Genomic DNA, 23,222 nt, shown 5'->3' with positions numbered 1-23,222 from the left:
AGTTTATCACCATTTAACAATAGGTATATAAGTAGCCTGTCATGTAATACATTTCATTTCCAAGCAATTTGTTTCAAGCAAGTCGGTTACTTGAGTCGTGATTTTTAAAATCGACTTAAAATTTATTTATCGATAAATTTTTCCTCCAACTCGCGCTTAACTATTAACGCATTTGGTGGTGGTATAAATGGTCGCGTCGTAACATCGTGGTTAGTGTGAAGCTTATCACTAAGATACAACAATGTGTGTCGTGTTCACAGCATTGCTGGCGACAGCCATGCTGTTCGCAAGAAGTTCCGGTTATCCCGCCGAAGACTCAGATGAAAACAGTAAGTTTATCACTAGGTGGATATCTGATAGATGGTAGATATCTTGATAATTTATTTATTTTTTATTATTTGGACCATCAACAAAATTATATGTATACAGAATTAAAATCTTAATAACTAGGGTATTAAAACACATATAACTTTAGTTAAAGGTAGCCACACCATGCATAAAATGTAAGTCGTACCTACTAACAATTAAAAATTAAGTTTAAAAAAAAAGTTAAAAAATAAATTTAGATAAATTATAAACAGAGAAAAAGAAAAAGAACAACAATAAACACTAAGCATTCGTTAAAAATTAAAAGGAAACTGTTAATTTCACAACTAAACTCTAAGGTTATTAATTTTAGTAAGTTACTTAAAGTCAAAAGTAAAATAGCCAAACTTAAAACAAAACTAGGAATTAGATAAAACATGGGTTACACAACCAATGACACATGAAAGGCGGATTATTAAACAGAACTCCTCTTAATAGTACTTATTAATTATTTTGGACTTAAACTTATACATCTTATCACAAAATATGTCAATTTTATTATCTTTCTTGGTTAGTTCCCTCTATAATCTACACAGCAAAAACATAACATAGAACCTCCTTTTTGGAAGTCATTTAAAATTTGATAGACGGCACAAATCCTTGAAATTTTACCAGGTTTTGTGAGGTTCCTCACTGTGGAGGCCTAATAAGTCGCGTCTACTGGAAGGATCGTTTTTTTAAATTAATTTAAAATATAAAATAAATATTTACATACACTTTTTTAATGAATAAAAAATATAGGTACATTTTCGGCCACAGTGGTTAATCTCATTTTTGAGATTAACCATGTACGCAGGAGAAATTATAGTGCACAAGTGTGTGCACAAGCACAGGTGCACTCTCTATTCTTTCACTCTTTTGGATTTTTCTTGTGAGAAAAATCCCAATACTATGTATTTTAAAAAATAATGTATTTTATATTTATTTCATATTTATCTATGTAATCTGGTTTATGTAGTATGTAGTGTGTAATTATTAGAATGTATGTATTTTATTTTATTTATACAACCTGCATTCTCATGTTTTTGCATTTTCCTAAACCCAAGGTTGCCTAGAAGAAATCGCTACGTAGCAATAAGGCCTATTGTATCATACTTGCTATACTTTTTTGTTTTGTTTTTTCTTATGTTGTGGTGTACAAATAAAGTATAAATAAATAAATATTTTTTTTTTGTTGGCATGACCCAGGATTCGAACCCTTGACCTCATTGTCCGTAGCTGAACCAGCTAACCACGGGATCAATGAGACAGTTAAACAAAAAATATAGATCCAAAGAGACAATGATGTTAAATACTGTTAGACGTGTTACTAGGTGATGAAAAATGAGGCACTCAAAAAAGGAAATTTCCACATCTCAATGTTAGTTGTGGTCTACCACGAACGTTATATAGACAAATAAATGATATAAATTTCGTGGACAGTGTCGAGTTGTGTGTTCTGGAAGTGTAAAAACTATATACATAAATAAATAATTGAATTAAAGACAAAATTGTGCATGTGTGCGCTGAGTTTTGTAGCCTATTTATTCGGATCACATTTTGTGGTGAGTTCGTAGGGACGTAACCGTATTATATTATCATTGCTAAGAGATTATACGAGTAAATCCTAAGAGAGCCAACAGAAATATAGATCCTAAGAGAGCACAGCCAACAGAAATTTCGTTGATATTTCTGTTTCGTCAGTTTTTCCTTTAACTTTCCTATTCCTTTAACTGAATTTATTATAACTTTCATCTATTTTGTGATTCCGCTATTTTACTTGTCGATGTATTCGCCTATAACTAGTTTTATTAGAAATTGGTCCAATATTCCTATGGGATGCCAAACATAAAATGTCACAAACAAAACCTCGAATATCTGGTGACACTCAGTAAAGTTAATTAGTTAAAAACACTTAAATGCTTCTGAAGATTGTTTATGTTTAATAAATCGATTATTTTCTTATCTTAGGTCAGTGGGTGGGTAGGTAGCATATCGCTATAACATAACAATAACCCGATAATAATAATATTATATTATTGCTTTAAAATAAGTATATTTTTTTCATTTTTCATTGATTTTATACTTATGTCATGCCTTATCATGCCTATGTACACTCATACTCACCTGCCTTGATGGTGTAGTAGTTAGCCTATATAGCTTCATGTGGATTCTTATGGATCACGAGGTCTTAGGTTCGCGCTAAGCCCGCCAACCCGCATTAGAGCAGCAAGGTGAGTACAAGCTATATTGACTATAGGAAAATGATGAAATGTTACTACAGACTATCATGGTTGTCTTCATACCGTCAATTTCAAACAAGAAGATTATGTCTAAGAAGGTTATACAGATTTCAGATATGGTAGGGTAGTTGTAGAGTGGGAGTAGGGTAGGGTAGTAGTAGGGTTTCACGCGGACGAAGTCGCGGGCGTCCGCTAGTCTGCAATAAAAAAACAACCAAAAAATTTAAATATAACCTCTTAATAATTAATACGATATATGAATTTATTATTATAGGTATATAATATTTAGAAATATGAATATATCTTGGAATTACTTAGTTTTACTATTGTATGATAAGTGATAACCCAGTGGATATTACCTCTGCCTCCGATTCCGGATGGTGTGGATTCGAATCCGGTCCAGCGCATGCACCTCCAACTTTTCAGTTGTGTGCATTTTAAGAAATTACATATCACGTGTCTAAATCGGTGACGGAAAACATCGTGAGGAAACCTGCATACCAGAGAATTTTCTTAATTCTCTGCGTGTCTGAAGTCTGCCAATCCGCATTGGGCCAGCGTGGTGGACTATTGGCCTAATCCCTCTCATTCTGAGAGGAGACTCGAGCTCAGCAGTGAGCCGAATATGGGTTGATGACGACTATTGTAGGTTTAGCTCATATTTTCCCGCTCATTTTCCTGTATAAAACCATTGATATAGACGCGCGCGCGGCAGTCAGTGCAGTGTCGCGACCAAAATACGTAGTATTTATGCAGGATTTTAATATGTTCGCGTGTTTGATCACTTTCACGTTATTATGTACCGCCCAAGCCGGTATATCGCGACAGTTGAACAAAATCAAGCCACTGGACCCCTCATATCCAAAATTCATTAGACACAGTAAGTTTTTACTACGATTTCCATTTTTGAATAAGTTTTAGTAACACCATTCTTTATGAAAACAAAAGCAACAAACGAAATTAGCAATTCCTCTTTGGAAAGTAGAACAACAACAGTAAATAATAATTTACGTATTTAACAACAGAACTAATCCTCTTTTGTAAATAGAACAGTTAAATGTAGTACAGTTAATAGTACAATACACAATTTGTTTTAAAAATTACAACAACACAACAAATTTTAGATTAAAATTTTATAAAATAATATCTTATGATATTATGTTTTTACAAATAAAGTTATTAAATTAATAATCTCCATTTTGTTATTGTTTTACCCGCGATTAATGAATAAAGACGTAGTTAAAAAACCATCAAAACTGTCAATTACATATATGTTGCACTATCTGACGCCGCGCGGTTTCACCCGCGTGGTTCCCGTTCCTGTAGGAATACAGAGATAATATATAGCCTTCCTCGATAAACGGGCTATCTAACACTAAAATAATTTTTCAAATTGGACAAGTAGTTCCTGAGATTATCGCGTTCAAACAAACAAATTCTTTAGCTTTATAATATTAGTATAAATAAGTGTTTTGTTATATAGCATGGGTACGGTGACAGTTCGTTTCACACTTGAAAGTTTGCCGCGATTCACGATAATAGTTCGTATTGTGAACGTCTTATGGCAACTGTCACCGTACCCATGCTGTCTGAAAAACACTTTAAATACAGAAAAATTATACGCGTGGGTATGTATGAGATACCCAAAAGCTCGTTATTATAATAGGTACGAGTTTGACTTTGAGCCTTGAATATCTACATTCTAAATATGTATTTATATTTATTATGTAAAATTCTCTGCAAAACTACATGACTTTTGAATTCTTGCTATATCCAGATTATTCCAGATAGTTAAAATAAGTATAAAATAAACACGAAATGAGTTTGTTATATTTTCCCGCTTAAACCAATAAAACGGTTTTGAAAATTCTTACACCTATGGAAAGCTGCATTAACAGCGAGTATTATCTTATTCCGTATTCCCACTGGATCGAGAACAACGCGGGGTGTCCGCTAGAAGTCAAAAGTGTGGACTAATTAAAATTAATTAGGTAAATCGGATTCCATTGAACTGTTTTATGTTTCATTAACTTGAACTCAAATTCAAGATTGAAAAAAAAAATTCTTCTTCTGAACTTAACCATGTTGAAAAAAGGATGGAAATCTGCTAGTAGGTACGAGTACATTATATTCTGGCCTTTATTCATGTAAACAACGTTATGTAGGCAGGTCGACGTCACACATGACTATACTTCAATGTCACATATTAAGTGTACAAGGAAAATAAAACAAGTCATATAAAATCCCGAACACGTGTTCATCATAAGGAATAATAATAATTACTAATTAAAATAAACAAATGTAAAACTGCCGGTGGTGGGTTTTGGAACTATAATGTAACAACTAAGGAATAGGGTTGAAAATTGCGTGATGCAGCCGACTACAGCGCCATCGTCGCTGGTAAAGTCTCTTAACGGACACAAGGGAACGCATCAAAGTGCACTTCTTTGTCTCAGATGATTAGTCATCATTGCTCCACATATATGGACTCTGTTGAAACCATTTAATTTTAGTCCTATCCGTAGACAGAGTAATAAATAGACAAAAAGTTAATACATTGCATTCCCTCAAAAAATGAGACCAACTTATTATGTGTGGACTCTGTTAGAAACAAGAAAGGCTATTCGATATCCGTGCAACGATTTTATACTATAAAAATTAAATATAAAATCCTATACTATACTATAAATATCCTATACTATACTATCCTATACTATACTATAAATATCCTATACTATACTATCCTATACTATACTATAAATATCCTATACTATAAATATCCGTGGCATGACTTGTGCCGCTTTTCAGGCACAGCGAAAGGACAAAGAAGTTTGATATTTCTTAATTATTAAAAGATTGTTAATTTTTTTTAAATTAACAATCTTTTAATAATTTTTCTTTATTTAAAAAAAGTAAGTACAAAATTAGAATCTCCTCTTGGTGAAAATTTCAAGTTACCTATACTACAGCTGTTCTTGACGAGTACTGTTTACCAACAAACAAATTTAAAATGAGGGTATAAATGTCACACCTAATAATAATTATAATAAGTTGTTCTTAAATTAATGAAAATAAATTTGATTAATAAGCTTAGTATAATTAGATATGGTTAATATATTTAAAATAAAATTTTATAAACATACATACATTTTCTACCTTCATTTCTTTTTTCGTTGGTAACTGATCAAGAAAGGCTGTGGTATAGTTACAACAACACAACAATCTTGTCTATTTCTTTCTCTGTCTACGTCTACAAAAATTAATTAATCTAACCTTGTTCCTAAAATTGAAATATACCGGATATAGATATACTGGAAAATTAATGAATTACCCAAAAAATTCGTAAATTAATGCAACGTGTACCTACTGATTCTGCAAAATGAAATTTAATGCAAAATTATTTTTGCATTAATCAGCAAACAAAATGTCCTGTTTATAGTAGATACTAGCTTCCGCCAGCGACTTCGTCCGCGTGGATTAGTTACTTTGGGTTAACACTAAATTTAACACGCGACTTAGTTTTTGCGAAAATTTAACTGTATTTAAAGTAAGTAAGTTCTCAATAGGAAAAAATTCAATTCTTTATTGGTGCTCCGCTCCTATTGGTCTTAGCGTGATAATATAGCCTTCCTCGATAAATTGACTATCTAACACTGAAATAATTTTTCAAATCGGAGCAGTAATTCCTGAGATTACCACGTTCAAGCAAAAAAAAAAAACTCTTCAGCTTTATATATGGATTTTTTTTAATAAGAGGTTTCATGTGTCACATTGACGCTATGATAAACATTAGCCAGGACAAACACAATAAAGTTAATAATAAACAAATGACAAATACCTGTGATCTCATTTACTTGAATTATCAAAGTATTGCCCAATTATAAGCAATTAAAACCATGATAAATAAATGTTATCTACAACTAACATAATATTTAATAGAAACTAAGTATTTTATTTCGTGATGATTATTATTATTCGATATGATTAATCGATGCACCTATTACGTATCGACACGGTCGATTTAGATACGTTTCAATCCCTCACCTACTTAAGTAATGATGTAAGGGAGTGACAGTAGCAACCAATAGATAAAATAGATAAAAAAAATACTTCCTTGCCTTAACCTTAACCTCTTAAGACAAACAGTTATATTCAACATTATATGATTATATGACAAGGGAATCCAGAAATTATTTTAAAATTCCAAACACATATCTAAATTATAACGAATATAAAATATTTTCTAAACGCCAAAATTTTGAAATAGGTACCTACTATAATAAGTCTCATAATATTAATCGTTACCAAAACTCAATTAAGTACCTATATAGAATATCCAATAATTATTATTGAATATTCCCTATAATTGAGATACCTATTATGCTCAATTAAAAATTAAAATGAATAAAACCAACGGATATTTTAACCTTTAAGGAAATACCTCTTCACCTTTAATAAAACTGGTTATCAGGATGTATAGAGCCTTGGTCAAACACGTTGAGGCAACATACTATATGTCAGAAAGGAAGGCCACAGACCACAGTAAAACGTCCTGGGCAACCTTCTTGCCAGCAAGAATCCTTGGAGAATACAATAAGGAACTTAAGCTAACTTATCCTAATAACTATACAAATGCATTTCCGCGCTGGACAGCCAGGCTGATCCTTTGCGCAAAAAATGAGCCAGTCCTTCTGACACCAGTCAAGGCAACTGGCCGCGGTGAAATTATTCGGTAAAAACGACCTATTATTATAAATGCGTAAGTCAGTCTGTCTGTCACCTTTTCACAGCTAAACCGCTGAACCGATTTAGTAAATATAAATAAAAGAAAGATAGGTATACGGCATATTTTAGTAGTTTAGTTTTGTATATATGTAGTCAAAGATTAACGATAATATAATCTAGGATGTAAACGTAATCTGCGGGTATCTAAGTCTTGATTAAAACTCAAGCCTTCACACGTATGCATCGTGAATTCCCGCATGTTGTCAAACCAGTGTGGGTATGATGACTGGAAAAATACATAATTATTAAAGCCTCCTTCACACTAACGTATCTACAGCGCAGCATTTGACCAAAAAACGCGATTTGGCCCTTTTGAACATTTTTTGTAGGGGCACAATTCATGAGAAGCGAATCCACTGCCTTGGATTGGATGTAGAAGACAGGGTCACATTATAAAAGTTTTTTTACTACTAGATATGTTACCATTACCTAGCTAGCAAACACATTGTGCTTGTGTATATTGTCTATGAATAAACGCAAGATATAATTTTCAGTCAGGCATTATGCGTATAGTTTCCACATGCTTGATCCCTCAGTTGATATTGTACCCACAACTAGTATTAGACGATAAAGAATACAAAATTCCCCTTCAGCCGCGAGCTTACTCTGTCCACAAAATGTAAGCACTGAGCACGCCACTGGTGTGTCAGTGTGTGAAGGGGCTTTAACCACCTAAAACCTATTCAAACCTCACACAAATCAAAACCGCAGGTTTTTACCGAATATGAACGGTAATATACGATTACAAAATTATAAAAACCACGGCAGGAAATCCGTTAAGTCCGTTCATAAAAACGTTTGAATGACATTGAACATGACAGTGAACCACATACAGTATGTTTAGGAACAGCTACGTAAAATAAATGACGAAAAACTTTTACAATTTGGTTGCTTAATAATAAATTCAGGGCAAATTTTAGACAGTTACGATTAAAGTTGGAGTTATATTTGTCTGAAGTGTCGTGTCTTGATCATAATAAAATGGGTATCGTACATTTTTGTCTGGCAACGTTTTACACTTTACTATATGTCGTATACAAAATGTATATAAAATGTATATATGATACCGATTCTGTTCTGATACGTCACGACACGACATACAATTCTACCTTTACTCAGTCAATCAGTTGGTAAATGTTACTCCCTCGGCTGCCCTATTTGACAAAAAACTGAAGTAAAAAAACCGAAAATAGTTAACTGATGAATAATCGAAATAAATATTGCTATTTTTATAGTAATTAATAATTGACAGACAAAGCATTCTCTTGATCTAATGGAAATTGAAAAACATTACCCAATAATGTGAAGTTTGCCACAGGGCCAGCGTGGTGGACTATTGGCCTAAAGCCTAACCCCTCTCATTCTGAGAGGAGACTCGAGCTCAGCAGTGAGCCGAATATGAGTTTATAACAACGACCCATTAATATTGCAACACTTCGCACGACACCCACTACGCAAGTGCTACCGTATGATATTCAACCATCCAAAATTATACTTGACACACACACAAATATTGATTATTAAAATGAAAACTACAGACAGTAAAGTACCAAGAGTATCTTAAAATAAATAAATACAATGGTACGTAACAAACGTTTCAAAATGTCGACCTATTACTCGGTAGTTTAGGTTTAGTGACGTAATACAATAAGTAGCTCAGTTTTTCCACAAGTTACAAGGTAAAATTACAACTTCCTCTGTTACAGGTGTGAGCAATTGGGCCGGCCTTCCTCTGGACGAAGTCATCAGCACTCGGCCCAGCTCGCCGCCGGTCAACGAACTGTACCCCACTGCCGTACTGTTCGGCAGGACCTGCGGCGGCACCATCATCAGCCCCACCTGGGTCCTCAGCGCTGCACACTGGTTAGTACATACTAGTAGATGCCGCGCAGTTTCACCCGCGTGGCTCCCTTTCGCACAGGAATACAGGGATAAGATATAGTATATAGCCTTCCTCAATAAATGGGCTATCTAACACTGAAATAATTTTTTAAATCGGACCATTAGTTCCTGAGAGTAGCCCGATCAAACAAACAAACTCTTCAGCTTTATTATATAAGTATAGATTTAACACGCAAATTCTATTTAAGAAATTATTTTATATACCGATAATATACAATATAATATTTTATCTATTCTATACTAATATTATAAAGAGGTAAAGTTTGTAAGTTTGTAAGTTTGTCACATTTTTTAAATGGGGTAATCTTCGGAACTACTGGTCCGATTTCAAAAATTCTTTCACCAGTAGAATGCTACATTATCGGGGAGTGCTATAGGTTATATTTTATATTGGTATCATATATATTAGCCGAGTTATCACAGTTTTTGTCATACAGGTCGGACTAAAAACCTTTTAAACAGACTTACTCGCATGCGCTGCCTTAACCATTGTGTAAAATTGAAATTAATGTATGGGGACTTTATGTATCTTTAAAAGTTCTACAAAAAAGTCCGCGACGCCATATATCTATCTTCTATATATTAGCAGATATAGTACCTTTTGTGTTTTAAAAATTATTAATTTTATATACTTAGGTTTACGTCATTATTTATACAACTAAACTTTAATCCTTATTAAAATAAATTATTTAATAATCACAAGGATATTATGGAGATAAGATTTGCCCTTTACAGTATGTTAATTACTTAAATAGTTTCGGAGATAATACAAAATTTCTAAAAGACGCAGAAATTCCGCTATATGACGCCCGGCGCTTTCATTTACGTAGTTCCCGTTCCCGTGTGAATATGGGGATCAAACATAGCCTATGACACTCGCAAATAACGTAGCTTTCTATTGGTAAAACAATTTTCCAAATCGGTCCAGTAGATCCAGAGATTACCTCCTACAACCACACGAACTTTACCTCTTTATATTATTAGCATAGAAGTCTCCATTTCTCTTGGTCATACCACCACTCTCGAAGGACTGGACCGATTTTGCTAAGGGTAGGAGTAAGATAGAGAAGTTACAGGGTAGGGTAGGGTATGGGTAGGGAAGCGTAGGGGTAGTTTAGGGGTAGGGAAGGTTTAGGGCCGGGTTTAGGGTAGTGGTAGGATAGAGGTAGAGGTAGGGTAGTGGTAGGGTAGAGGTACGGGTAGGATAGGGAAGTAGTAGGGTAGGGGTAGGATAGGCGTGCGATAGGGGTACGGGTGGGATAGGGGTACGGGTGGGATAGGGGTAGGAAAGGGATAGGGTACGGGGAGGGTAGGGGTAGGATGGGGGTAGGGGTAGGATGGGGGTAGGGGTACGATGGGGGTAGGGTGTAGGTAAGGTATGGATATGGTAGGGGTAGGTTTGGGGTAGGGTAGGGGTAGGGTGGGGGTAGGGGTAGGGTAGGGTAGGGTAGGGGTAGGGTAGATGTAGGGGTTGGGTAGCGTAGGGTTGGGGTAGTGGTAGGGTAGGGTAGGGTAGGGGTAGGGTAGATGTAGGGGTTGGGTAGCGTAGGGTTGGGGTAGTGGTAGGGTAGGGGTAGGGTAGGGGTAGTAGTAAAGTTGACATCGAAATTTACGCGGACGAAGTCGCGGGCGTCCGCTAGTATAATATAAAATACAATATTTTGTACTAGAGACACTGCACTGGCGCATCAAAACTGAGGCGGATAAATGTGCATAATTGTCTTCATTTCATTTAGTCGCTTATTAAGATTGTAAAAACAAGATTTATACATAAATATATAACGTAAGTAAACAAAACGGTGCATGTGTGCGCTGAGTGAAGTCGCTAAATTCGGATCACTCTTTGCGGTGATTTTATAGGCACGTAACATGTCTATAGTATAAAATAATCATTGCTTTGGGTTACATTTTAGAAGACCGCCATGTTGGATTTAGACTTAATTTTTCTAATTATTCTTAGCAACCATTTGAAACCCATATTGTAGAAGTGCATTAAAATAACTAGTCCGCTATCTTAAGTATGCCGCCATGTTGGATTTAGAATGATGTCACAAAGTTAACCATGCATCCATTTTGAATAAGTATACGAAATTTCAGCTCAATTGATTGAAGACAGCTGCTAAAAAACTGAGATTAAATCAAACTGGTTGAAAATTGAGATAAAATCAAGCAGGTAAAAGGAGCCGTTGAACGCATGCGAATTTAGTCCGCGGTGTTTGGAAGTCACCTTTAATGACAGCATAATCGACTGTAGATAGGCTTTTCTTTAACTAATCCTTCAAGGTCTGGAAACTGTAGTGTGTAACTGCCTTAACTTGCTCGGCAACGTTGTTTACTGCGGTCTCAGTATTAGTAATGGTCACGTGTCAATACAGATTGATACCCTGTTCGCACGTCAATAGGTTATACATATACATAATGAATTTTCCTTATTTACCACAGCAATTAATACAATCAGTTCAGCTCGCTACAACTATTTTTAATTATAGCATTAATCGTTCGCCTTTTGAGTGCATCTGAACATCGTTTCTTGGGAATTGCTTTTTTTCATCTTTGAGTTTTTTTTCTGCAACTGTTAAAAGCTAATTAACCCGTGTATAATCACCGCGTAGCTAATGCATGCACGGCGATTACACGCCAATTTCCGTTTAACCGGATTAAACTATAATGACTAGTGTTAACACAGGTACTTTATACCCAAAATATTAAACAATTTATTTTTAAAAACTACAAACTTGTACTACATTAGCTGACGCCCCGCGGTTTTATCCGCATAGTTCCCGTTTATACGGGTATAAAATATAGCCTATAACACTCATGAATAACGTGTTTTTTTAGTGGTAAAAGAATTATCATAATCGGTTCAGTTGATCCAGATTTCTAGAGACTACTACCCTTTACAATACCGCACAAACTTTACCTCTTTATTATTGTATTTCTTTTCTCCTATCGGATATTCTTTATAGAATAAGATACAATTTCTCGTATTTCAGTAGGTAGGTACTTCAGTATAGTAGAAACTAATCCCACATTTTATGTTGTTACGGAACAAACCGTTAGATTACAATTCGAAATCAGTTGCACAAAGAGCATAATACTTGGTTCATTATTTTGTATTAGCTCTTAAAGCCGATTTTTAAAATAGTAATTGCAAAGGTTCAAAACGTACGTATTGCATTCAATTAATATTTCAAAATGTTCACAGTTCAGTGGACAGATTACCTAGCGCAGGCTATTCAGCAAATCAATTCGGGCGTGCAGTGAATGTGCCCGACCGTAACCGAATTTTATCATTCTTATTATAGTGTGAGCGTACGTACCGATATTATGTGTTTATATGATATGGGTTGTTTGATATATCATCTAAAATAAAGACTAGACTAACGACAATAGAAAGACTTTCGACTGTGCCTTTACGGCTTCTAAAGTTCTTTGACCTCATCGGCAGAAATTAGGATTGAATTAAGAGGTTGGTAGTAGTCGAAGGCAAAAGAGGCCGATCTCCAACCTGCTGGACAGCCTTAGTCAAGGCACATCAATCATTCATGATGGATGCATGATGATGGAGCATTGCACAGAAAGCGTCGATAATTGCTGCAACTACGACCACTCTGTCAAGAGCGATCAATTAAGAAGAAGATATATGTCTTCTTATATACTAAGCTCTGTAAAAGCTCTGTTGTTGCTGCTGTCAAAGCGAAGCATGACTGGGTCCGCTAGATTGTGATGTCATCGTCATCATAAACAGTTTATATTCGGCTCACTGTTGACCACGAGTCTTCTCTCACTGTGAGAAGGGGAGGTGGGTTAGTGTTAGCTTTGATTAGTTGGGCCAACATGGTGTTGTCCACCATGTTGGCCCAATTTTGGAAACCTGAATTAGTTCAGGTTTCCACTTTTTTCCACACAAATTTAAACTTTTAATTTTGTTTTTCTACACAAAGGTAACTGACGCACATTAGATATAGCCTGCAGGTATTATCATGGGTTTATCCGTCACCGGTACAAGATATTTAAAAACAAATTTATGGCATTTCAAACGATTGGAGTCATAAGTTTCAAGGATAACCAGGTAGTTATCGGCTTTGAACAGATTTACCTGTCAACTCGTACGTACAAAAGATGAACTACGAGCATAGATGTAATAAAAAGTCTAGACACCATCTCCATGCCATGTTCAAGATGCCAGTTCGGATATATATATGTCTCATATCAATTTACATGGTTTTGATTATTTGATTAATTATAAAGTGTGAAATATACGTAAATACGTATACTTAAGTAACCCTACTGCCAGCCTTCTTTATTATCTTTTTTAGACTAAAATGAGTCTTTTTTGATTAAAATGAGGCCTTAAATAGTGGTTTTACACGCTGAAGTTGTCAGTGTAAATGTCTGGGCATTGTAATATCTTGTGTTCGGATAGAGTAAATATGAAAATTATTATTTTGAATTCAAATGTATACATTCAGAATAATAACTTAAGATTTGAATCTCGCATAAATAGTTTTCAGAAATTTATGCGATCATCAAAAGAATTTGTGAATATGACATTCTAATAGGTCGTTATGTTCTCAGCGGCTGCAGACGCGATCCAGGGACGGATGCGTCACCAGGATGGCCGAATGTTGTCGCCGCGAAGCAACGACGCCGCCGCATTTTAATAAATAGTTTATTAGGTTAATTATAAAATGTGAAATATGTAAATGTATGTAAATAACAATAACATAGACTAAAAATACTTAAATTGGCAGCACTGTCTAGTTCGCCTGACATCGTGCAACATCGCTATTGGCTTCCCCCAAAAGTTGAACTCATGATTGGCTCCCGCCAACAGTGAATGTTTGTAAAAGGATTGATGGTGGGATATTGCAACGGAGGTGGTCGGGACCTCTGATAATTGAGTTAGCTGAGTATCGACTGTCGTCTTGTTACAAGTGTTCAAGTTAAAGTATTTTCTGTAGTTTAGACTAAAGAAGTTAGGCTGTGGAAGTGTTGTTTAGTGTATCCGAAATAATTATAATTAAGTCAGTTTTATGTAGTGATGAGTGGCTAAATATACTGTGAAGTAATGTTATTATGGGTAAATGTTTAATTAATAAAACCCTGATACTAACGTGCCGATTATATATATCACCGTTAAATTATAAAATACGTTAGTTTATAATCTTACTCGATTCCAATAGATTGTAAAATACCGAAAAATAACACGTTAAACTGTAATGAGTATTTTCAGTTCTATATGACGGTAGATTATAATATCACGAGTGAGATTATAAACTAACGTATTTTACAATTTAGCGGTAACATATACGTACGTACGTACGTGCCGATACGCACACAGCTGCACATATAGATAGACCGCCATTAATTTCCTATAACTGGCAATTAACTTCACATAGATATTTGGCGCCATTATGGTTCTTCAGTTGTTTGACAGCGAGATACCGTATCTGTTTATTATTTATCATTCTATGCCTAAGAGTATTTACATATTTTCAAACGAAAACGTTCATCCTTAACGTCAGGAATAATGCAATTGAAGAAAAATATATATTTTTTTCATTTAGTTTAAAATTTATCCGTGGACGTTTTCATGGATAATTCGAATTCCATGGATCCAGTTCCAAACCTTAACATGCCTACTCGTAAATGACTTGACTTGGAATGCGTAGCTTTCCAATTACGGTGAAAATATAACGTTTCGGAACATCGTGCGTTAAGCTGCACAATACAAGATTTTAGGTATCAACAGTTACGTAGGCGCAGCGGCAGGGCATCACCCACCCATCCGTATCGCCTTATGCGTCTTGATTTCAGCTAACTTTATATACGACGTTATTAATGGTCTAAGTATACGACCTGCGTGTAGTAACACCCGTAGCTTATCTCCGATACGTCATGAAATTTGCATCGGACTATAAACTTGGACTTAGAAAGCCTTTGCGAAAAACAAAAAGATTATATAGGTACATATTTTTAGAAGTGCTTGTGGCGGCCCTCAATCCAGCTTATTTTTCTGGTTAATTACATTTTTCTGAGGTACCGATTACAGTACAGAATGTCCCGTAATACACCTTGGTCCTAACAACCTAACAAACTTGGCCACCCTCGGAATTTTTGGAAAACTTTTCAAAATAGTTAGTAGATGATGTATCTACCATTTGCGTTTTATCCTTTTTTTTTATTCTTTACAAGTTAGCCCTTGACTACAATCTCCCCTGATGGTAAGTGATGATGCAGTCTAAGATGGAAGCGGACTAACTTGTTAGGAGGAGGATGAAAACCCACACCCCTTTTCGGTTTCTACACGACATCGTACCGGAACGCTTAATCGCTTGGCGGTACGTCTTTGTCGGTAGGGTGCCAGGTTTGTGTAACTAGCCACGGCCAAAGCCCCCCACCAGCCAAAAACCTATATATATAAAATGATGTTGTCTGTTTCCAGCACGCTGTTCACCGGCGGCCGCGACGTGCTCGCCGGCACCAACAACACGGAGAACGACACCGGCGTGCGCGTCCGCGTGAAGCGACTAGTGCTGCACCCCAAGTTCACTGTGGGCCCGTACTGGTTGGACGCCAGCCATTATGGCATCAAGCAGGTTTTTTTTTTTTATTCTTTACAAGTTAGCCCTTGACTACAATCTCACCTGATGGTAAGTGATGATGCAATCTAAGATGGAAGCAAGCTATCTTGTTAGGAGGAGGATGAAACATCCACACCCCTTTCGGTTTCTACACGACATGGTACCGGAACGCTAAATCGCTTGGCGGTACGTCTTTGCCGGTAGGGTGGTAACTAGCCACGGCCGAAGCCTCCCACCAGCCAGACCTGGACAAATTAAGAAAATCTCAATATGCCCAGCCGGGGATCGAACCTCCGTTTTGTAAATCCACCGCGCATACCACTGCGCCACGGAGGTCGTCAAACAAAACACTTAAATACTATACTAAGGGTTTTTTTTTAATATCCATTATATACTTATATCTTCAGGCATATAATACATTATTATGAACACAGAACATAGATCATGCTAAAGCTAACGCTTCCGCTTTTGCGTCCGTTGAACTTAAAAAATCGGCCAATTGTAGGTTCCATATTTGTACGTCACCTATGCCGACTTATAATAGTGCTTGGTTGAATAGAACTCTTTAAATTTTAATCCCTAAATTAGCAGCTGTTTATATACACGTGCATCTTGAAGCCAGCCTAGGCCTATGGCCTCAACAGTGGGGTAGGGCATGCGACATTATAGCCTAAATATCCTACAAAGAATGCAAAATAAAATACTGAGTAAGTACCTACCTCCTATCGCCAACTCGCTGTAGTTTATCACGAACGAGGAACTACACCATAATTTGCTTTGCACAGTAAAGGATGAAATTAGGGGGCTAGCAAAAGATACAAGAAGCGACTCCTTATTCATCCTAATATCTTGGCAAACAGACACTAAGCCACTATGGCATCAAAAGTGTTGCACTCGATCTCATTGCCTCTTATCTCAGTGATAGAACGCAGAAGGTATGCATAAATGATATAAAGTCGCACGGTTCCACTACCATAATGGGCGTCCCACAGGGTTCAATTCTGGGTCCTTTTCTATTTTTAGTGTACATAAACGATTTACCATACCATGTCAGCGGCATATGTGAGATTGTACTGTTTGCTGATGACACATCCTTAATTTTTAAGTCCGACAGAAATAAAGATAACTCTGACGACGTAAACCGTGCCATATCGCATGTGTCGCATTGGTTCACTGCAAATAATCTACTTTTGAATGCCAAGAAAACTAAATGTATTGAGTTTTCATTGCCAAATGTTAAAAAATTAGATAAGTCTATAATGATCGATGGTGAAACACTGGAAATGGAGAGTTCCACAGTTTTCCTGGGAGTGACCTTGGATTGTAAACTTCAGTGGGGTGCTCATATAGAAAAACTGTCTGGTAAACTTAGCTCAGCGGCATTTGCCGTGAGAAAAATAAGACAGTTTACTGATGTTGATACAGCTAGGCTTGTTTATTTTGCGTACTTTCACAGCGTAATGTCTTACGGTATTTTATTGTGGGGCAAGGCTGCCGATATACAATCTATATTTGTTCTTCAAAAAAGAGCAATTCGCAAGCAATATATCAATTAAAATCACGCGAGTCCCTTCGTCAAAAGTTTAAAGAAATAGGTATACTAACAGTAGCCTGTCAATATATATATAACAGTATAGTATATGTAAGACAAAATATTAATTTGTACAAACGAAAAGGAGATTTAAACCCACGTCTTACTAGACACGGGCATAAGTTAGTTATTTCTGCATATCGTCTCCAAAGAGTAAAAAAATCTTTTGTAGGTTTGGGTGTACTCTTCTATAATAAGATCCCCAAGACTGTGATGGACCTGCCAATGCATAGCTTTAAGCAATGTGTTAAAAAACATCTACTTAGTCGAGGGTACTACAACATTGATGAGTTCCTTAATGATAAAGATGCTTGGAGGTCGTTGGATCAGCTTCCACCTTCACACAGAAAGTAAAACTATAAAAAATGTAAACAGTAATTGTTATTAATTGTAAATTATAATACTGTATGACTTTTTCAAAAGAGCAACTGTTGAGTTTCTTGCCGGTATCTTCTCAGCAGAACCTGCCTTCCGAACCGGTGGTAGAATCTTTACAAATAGTCAACTGACGTGTCAAAAGTGCTTGTAAACTGAGCCTACTTGAAATAAATGATTTTTGATTTGATTTTGATTTGATTTGATCAGACCAGGGGCGTTGCTAGAGCTGTATCAGCCGTATCAAAGATATGGGGCCCCGGACTACATGGGCCCCTTATGAGTAAAAGCAAAAATTAGTAAAATGTAGGTAATCCACAATCACTTTTTCCCTGGTTAAGCGTACGCGTCGTAAATATGACAGTGACACGCGTGTGTCACTGTCATATTTACTGTAGGCGAGCATTTTTGTTTCTTTTGTGAGAAGTCTTTACCCTTCATTTAAGGCTCCCAACTAATTTTGATACAGGGCCCATCCAAGGCACGCTACGCCACTGAAACCGACTGTTGACTGATGACTGTCCGAGGAGTCTCAGACATAAACGCATACTCGACCTAAAAATTTGAAAAACAGGACGCACCAAATGAGCGCTGTCTCCTAATGAGGATCGGCCTCCACAAGACAAAGACACTCGCAACATTATAGTCTTAGCGCTGATCGTAAATTGGACGTACAAAAAAAAGAACTTAACAGTGATAGTTTTCCTTTTAATTTCACAGGTATAGGTTAGGTTAGAACCCTAAAAAGTAAGGTTTAAATATAAATATTTATGCACAGGTGGGAGCCCGCTGGGACTTCCTTCTCGCAGAGCTGGAGCAGCCTCTACCAATCGACGGCAAGACGATCGCTGTAGCGCGACTGGACGAGCGCGCCAGGGTACCCCCGGGTGAAGAGGTCGGCTATGCCGGCTACGGCGCAGCAGTTCATGGGGTCAGTACCTCACATGATTGTTTTACACCACCTTCATGCGTGATAGCTGTGGATACATCTGCTTTCGATTCGGAAAGCGTAGGTTCGATAGTTCGAATCTGGTCCGAAGCATGCACCTCCAAGTTTTCAGTTATGTGCATTCTAGGAAATTAAATAGGTATCACGGTCTCAAACGGTGAAGGTAAAACATCATGAAACTTACAATACTGAGAATTTTCTTAATTCTCTACGTGTGTGATGTCTGCCAATCCGCATAGGGCCAGCGTGGTGGATTACTTGCGTAACCCCTCTCATTCTGAGAGGAGAATCCTGCTTAACAATGAGCCAAATATGGGTTGCTAATAATGATGCTGACCTTCAACGCAAGAGTATACTCATCTTCTAGGTAAATGCGTTCCAACTTAAGCTGCACTGAATTCCATCAGGTATAAATGTCAAGCGCGAGCCTATCTTTTACAAAAAAATCATCATCGTCATTATTAGCCCCTTATTTTACGGCCCACTACCTACAGGGCCAGGCAATATCGCGCACAAGGCGATTCTGCCTCGATCTAGGCGCCTTCTCGGTTAGACTCCAGCCCCCCCCCCCCCCCCTAGCCAAGTGGTACGTCGATTCTCTTTCTACGATCGCTAACGCTTCGAAAACTAGAAAATGTATGTGAATGACAGATCTTTATCACGTGACCTCATAGTGTCGATAGCAAATGTCATTCCCATACATCTTTCTAAATTCCCATATAAGCTTACCCATTTGTTGCGTTCTGTGTTGTTATGTAGTAATACTAGGTACGTAGGAAAAGTGTTAAGCAGGCTAAAATACAACGCAAAGGCTTTCTCTTTTTATTTTATTTTTTACTTAAATGTTATTATATTAATTATCTCTATTCGTATCCCAGGACACAATGCGCGAAGACATGCACGCCATGGACCTCGAAGTACTGGACGACAGCGAATGCTCCTCACTGATAGAGTTCGACAGCACGGACATGGTCTGCACCAAGGGGCGCCCGCCGCGCTTCGATTCTGCGTGTAACGTAAGACCCTATTTTTTCATTTTATTAATAACTTTAGCTCAACAAGACTAGTGACTAAACTGCTCGTTGATTCGGTGGTGTGTTCGAGTTCTGAGTATGAGATAATGAATTTTTCTTGAGAAATTTTCAATAATAATTCTCATTCATATAGTAGCCCTGTGTTGGAAGTTGATATTATTACCGCTCCGTGCCTCGGTGAGCACATTAAAGCCTTGGGTCCCGTTATAGAATTTTAAATTACCCCAACCCACACTGGTGGAGTGGTGGGTCGAATCCAAGCTGCATATCCACTCTCATAGAGGAAGGCAAATGTTTTAAGTCTACTAGAGACATGTTCGTGCGGGTGACAGTTTCCGTACTACGTTCATAATATTATCGTGAATCGCGGCCAACTTTCAAGAGTAAAATGAACTGTCACCCGCACCTTGCGCAGCGCACGAGCTATAATTGAAACAGTTGTGCAGTAGTGCCACTAGATGGCGCTGTTTCAATTCCTTAGAAATTCGCGTTTACGGTTACGCGATCGACACAGTATGAAAACATTGAGAACTGCCACTAGGCACACTGATGTTGAGTGACTATGCTAAGTCTAAGATTAATGATTTTGACGGTCTCCGTGGCGCAGTGGTATGCGCGGTGGATTTACAAGACGGAGGTCCTGGGTTCGATCCCCGGCTGGGCCCATTGAGGTTTTCTTAATTGGTCCAGGTCTAGCTGCTGGGAAACTTCTGCCGTGGCTAGTTACCACCCTACCGACAAAGACGTATCGCCAAGCGATTTAGCGTTCCGGTACGATGTCGTGTAGAAACCGAAAGGAGTGTGGATTTCATCCTACTCCTAACAAGTTAGCCCGTTTCCATCTTAGATTTCTTCATTACTACAATAAAAAAGCGGGATTACCTACTTGGAAGATCTAGGTAGGTAACCTACAGGTTTCATGTTTATTGTAGTCATAACTCATGGTTTATATGTAGCATCGATCTGGACATCTGGATGGACTAACATCGAACTCAATAGTGGTAACAAGCCACTGGCGATGCCTACCACCGGAAAAAAATTAGTTTATATAAAATTATTTAGACAGACAGCTTTTAAGTTGCTCAATAGCCTCACCTAACTTCCAGTGAAAGTCCCATTGAAATCGGTTTAGCCGTTCCAAAGGTTAGCCTAGGCCCTAGACAAACAGACGACAAAATTTAAAAAAAAAGGTCGTTGGTGTTTATTACTTCTTGAGTCAACACACATCTTGTTTTCAAATCACAGACATGTACTAAATTTTATTTAAATGCATGTATACTAAGGTGCCGTGATAGCCCAGTGGATATGACATCTGCCTTCGAATGTGAAGGCGTACCTAGGTTCGAATCTTTCAGTTATGTGCATTTTAAGAAATTAAATATAATGTCATAAACGGTGAAGGAAAAACATCGTGAGGAAACCTGCATATCTGAGAATTTTTCGTATGTGAAGTCTGCCAATCCGCATTTGGTCAGCGTGGTGGACTAAGGCCTCTCATTCTGAGAGGAGACCCGTACTAGTACGTACCTGTAGAATATGGGTTGTTAATGATGATGATTAATAATACTCGTAGTTAACGTTGGTCTTCTTATAAACAGGGTGACAGCGGCAGCGGTCTCATTAGCCGAGGAAGCATAATCGGAGTGGCATCGTGGGTAGAGGACGATGCGACCACGTGCCGCCCTGGCGCCAGGGTCATCTTCTCCAGAGTCGCTGCTGTACGAGACTGGATCAGACAAGTCACGAAAATATAGACTATATTCGTATGCTAAAATACGAAAATATTGACTAGTGATTTACAAAAACCGACAATATTGACTATATTAGTAAACTAAAAAAAGCAAAAATTTTGACAAATATTGGTGCTAAACAATGTAGGGAACGTCTTAGGTTATAACTTCAAACGTTCAGTCATTAAAAAAAATCTTTGATAAAAGTACTTAAACGTAAACTTAGTAGAGTTTAACGAACCAAAGAATGAAATAGAATAGAATGGTACATATATCTCTTTTTATAAGGATCTCTCGAAAAAATTAATAGCACTACATGACAGTTGGCAATAATTAGTATGTAGTAATTATTAATAGGCTAGTTGACATTTTTATGGTCTTAAATTGTTCATTGTCGTTTTACTATATTGAAAAAAAAAATATTCTTTTGACAATTCGAGCCAAAACGCTGTCGGCCTTGATGGTCGATATTTTAACTGTTTCATGACATTATGTTAACAAATCTTTAGCATTTGACATAGATTTACGATTTGGTACAAGTATTGATAAAAATATAAGAAAAATCATCATCATCAAGTGACATTGCGACGTCACAAAATGGACGACAGCGTTTTTGACATTTGGTTTGAAGTTTTCTAAGAAATCCCAAACTTTTAATAATTGATATCGATATATTTCGAACCCATAAACACGAAATTAATATTATATAAATTAAAATTGATTCGAATCAACTACTCTATTATTTATGTACCTAACTTGTCTACGATTTATTATTTGTAGGCGCGTTAGGACTTTGACAATATAATAATTAATATTATATTTCACTATTTTATACAAAGGTAATATGTAATGAAATGTAAAATGTAGTTAAAGAGAGATTTGTAATATTCATAAGTGGACAATAGCTTTATTCAAACGAATTCTCTTTGAAATTTGACAAAAAATTACAAAACTCACTACTACTAGCAGCAGGCTTATTCACTATCTATGACGTATGCTAGTTGACTTGAACGAAATTGAGATTTTATGTAATAACCGTAACAGTAAAGATTCCGACGAATTGATAATCTCCTCCTTTTTTGTAGTCGGTTACAAATGTTAACCGGTGCTTATTGGTGGATATCACACTTTAGGTATAGGACATTGATTTGATGTTTATTTTAATATATTGATAATAAATACCAACATTGTGAATAGGACAGCAGGTGGTGAAAACCTTTTGCCGTCTGCGCGTTGATAAAGAAAATATTTCTTATTTTGTTGTTAGATATCTTCTACTTAAGTCCTATATTTCTCGTTTCTTCCCATAATAACTTTTTATTAAAATCGAAAATGTCGAGAATTTTGTTTAAAAAAAATGTTTTTCTTTTATTACTAGAGCTCAAAAAGCAATTACATTTTATATTTTAATATCAGTGTTGTGATTTTCAATAAATTATATCTATATAGACGTACCAATTATGTACTGTTTTATAATTATTGTGATAAGTACATCATATCCTTTTGTAAGTTAATAAAACAACTTTTATACATGTCGAATTTTATTTGCATGAAAATGCTAAATCTGAGTATGTTAGACACCCCTAAAAACAAAGATCTACCCCGCAAAAGATAGGTTTTCTGGTGTGAAATTGTGTGATAAGCCATAATCCTTCCAAGACAGTACAATACCATCTTTCTG

At 36.6% G+C, this 23,222-nt stretch overlaps 1 protein-coding gene across 2 annotated transcripts; it reads left to right on the top strand.

Moving 5' to 3' along the window:
• Positions 1 to 171: 171 nt before the first annotated feature.
• On the top strand, positions 172 to 23,073 carry LOC112049854 (scolexin B). 2 transcript variants are annotated; one of them, XM_024087903.2, is made up of 6 exons: positions 172 to 329; positions 9,080 to 9,236; positions 15,724 to 15,877; positions 18,607 to 18,759; positions 19,656 to 19,793; positions 21,410 to 23,073. In XM_024087903.2, the coding sequence occupies exons 1-6, from the start codon at positions 242 to 244 to the stop codon at positions 21,563 to 21,565; spliced, it is 846 nt and encodes a 281-aa protein (XP_023943671.1). In that variant the 5' UTR covers positions 172 to 241; the 3' UTR covers positions 21,566 to 23,073. The 2 variants fall into 2 exon arrangements, with proteins under 2 accessions (XP_023943671.1, XP_023943665.1); XM_024087897.2 differs by lacking the exon at positions 172 to 329 and adding an exon at positions 3,295 to 3,468.
• The last annotated feature ends 149 nt before the right edge of the window (positions 23,074 to 23,222 follow it).

This window comes from Bicyclus anynana, chromosome 10 (assembly GCF_947172395.1).
Source record: "Bicyclus anynana chromosome 10, ilBicAnyn1.1, whole genome shotgun sequence".
Lineage (NCBI taxonomy): Eukaryota > Metazoa > Arthropoda > Insecta > Lepidoptera > Nymphalidae > Bicyclus > Bicyclus anynana.
Note: the sequence above shows the minus strand (reverse complement) of the source record. Positions and strands in the feature narration are given on the sequence as shown.

What these genes read in the sequence shown, in the direction of transcription:
- LOC112049854 (XM_024087897.2), top strand. Translation starts at nt 3,339, where the DNA reads ATGCAGGATTTTAATATGTTCGCGTGTTTGATCACTTTCACGTTATTA. An exon ending in GTCCTCAGCGCTGCACACTG is followed by an intron (nt 9,237 to 15,723) that starts GTTAGTACATAC and finishes GTCTGTTTCCAG; the next exon opens with CACGCTGTTCACCGGCGGCC. An exon ending in GCCATTATGGCATCAAGCAG is followed by an intron (nt 15,878 to 18,606) that starts GTTTTTTTTTTT and finishes ATTTATGCACAG; the next exon opens with GTGGGAGCCCGCTGGGACTT.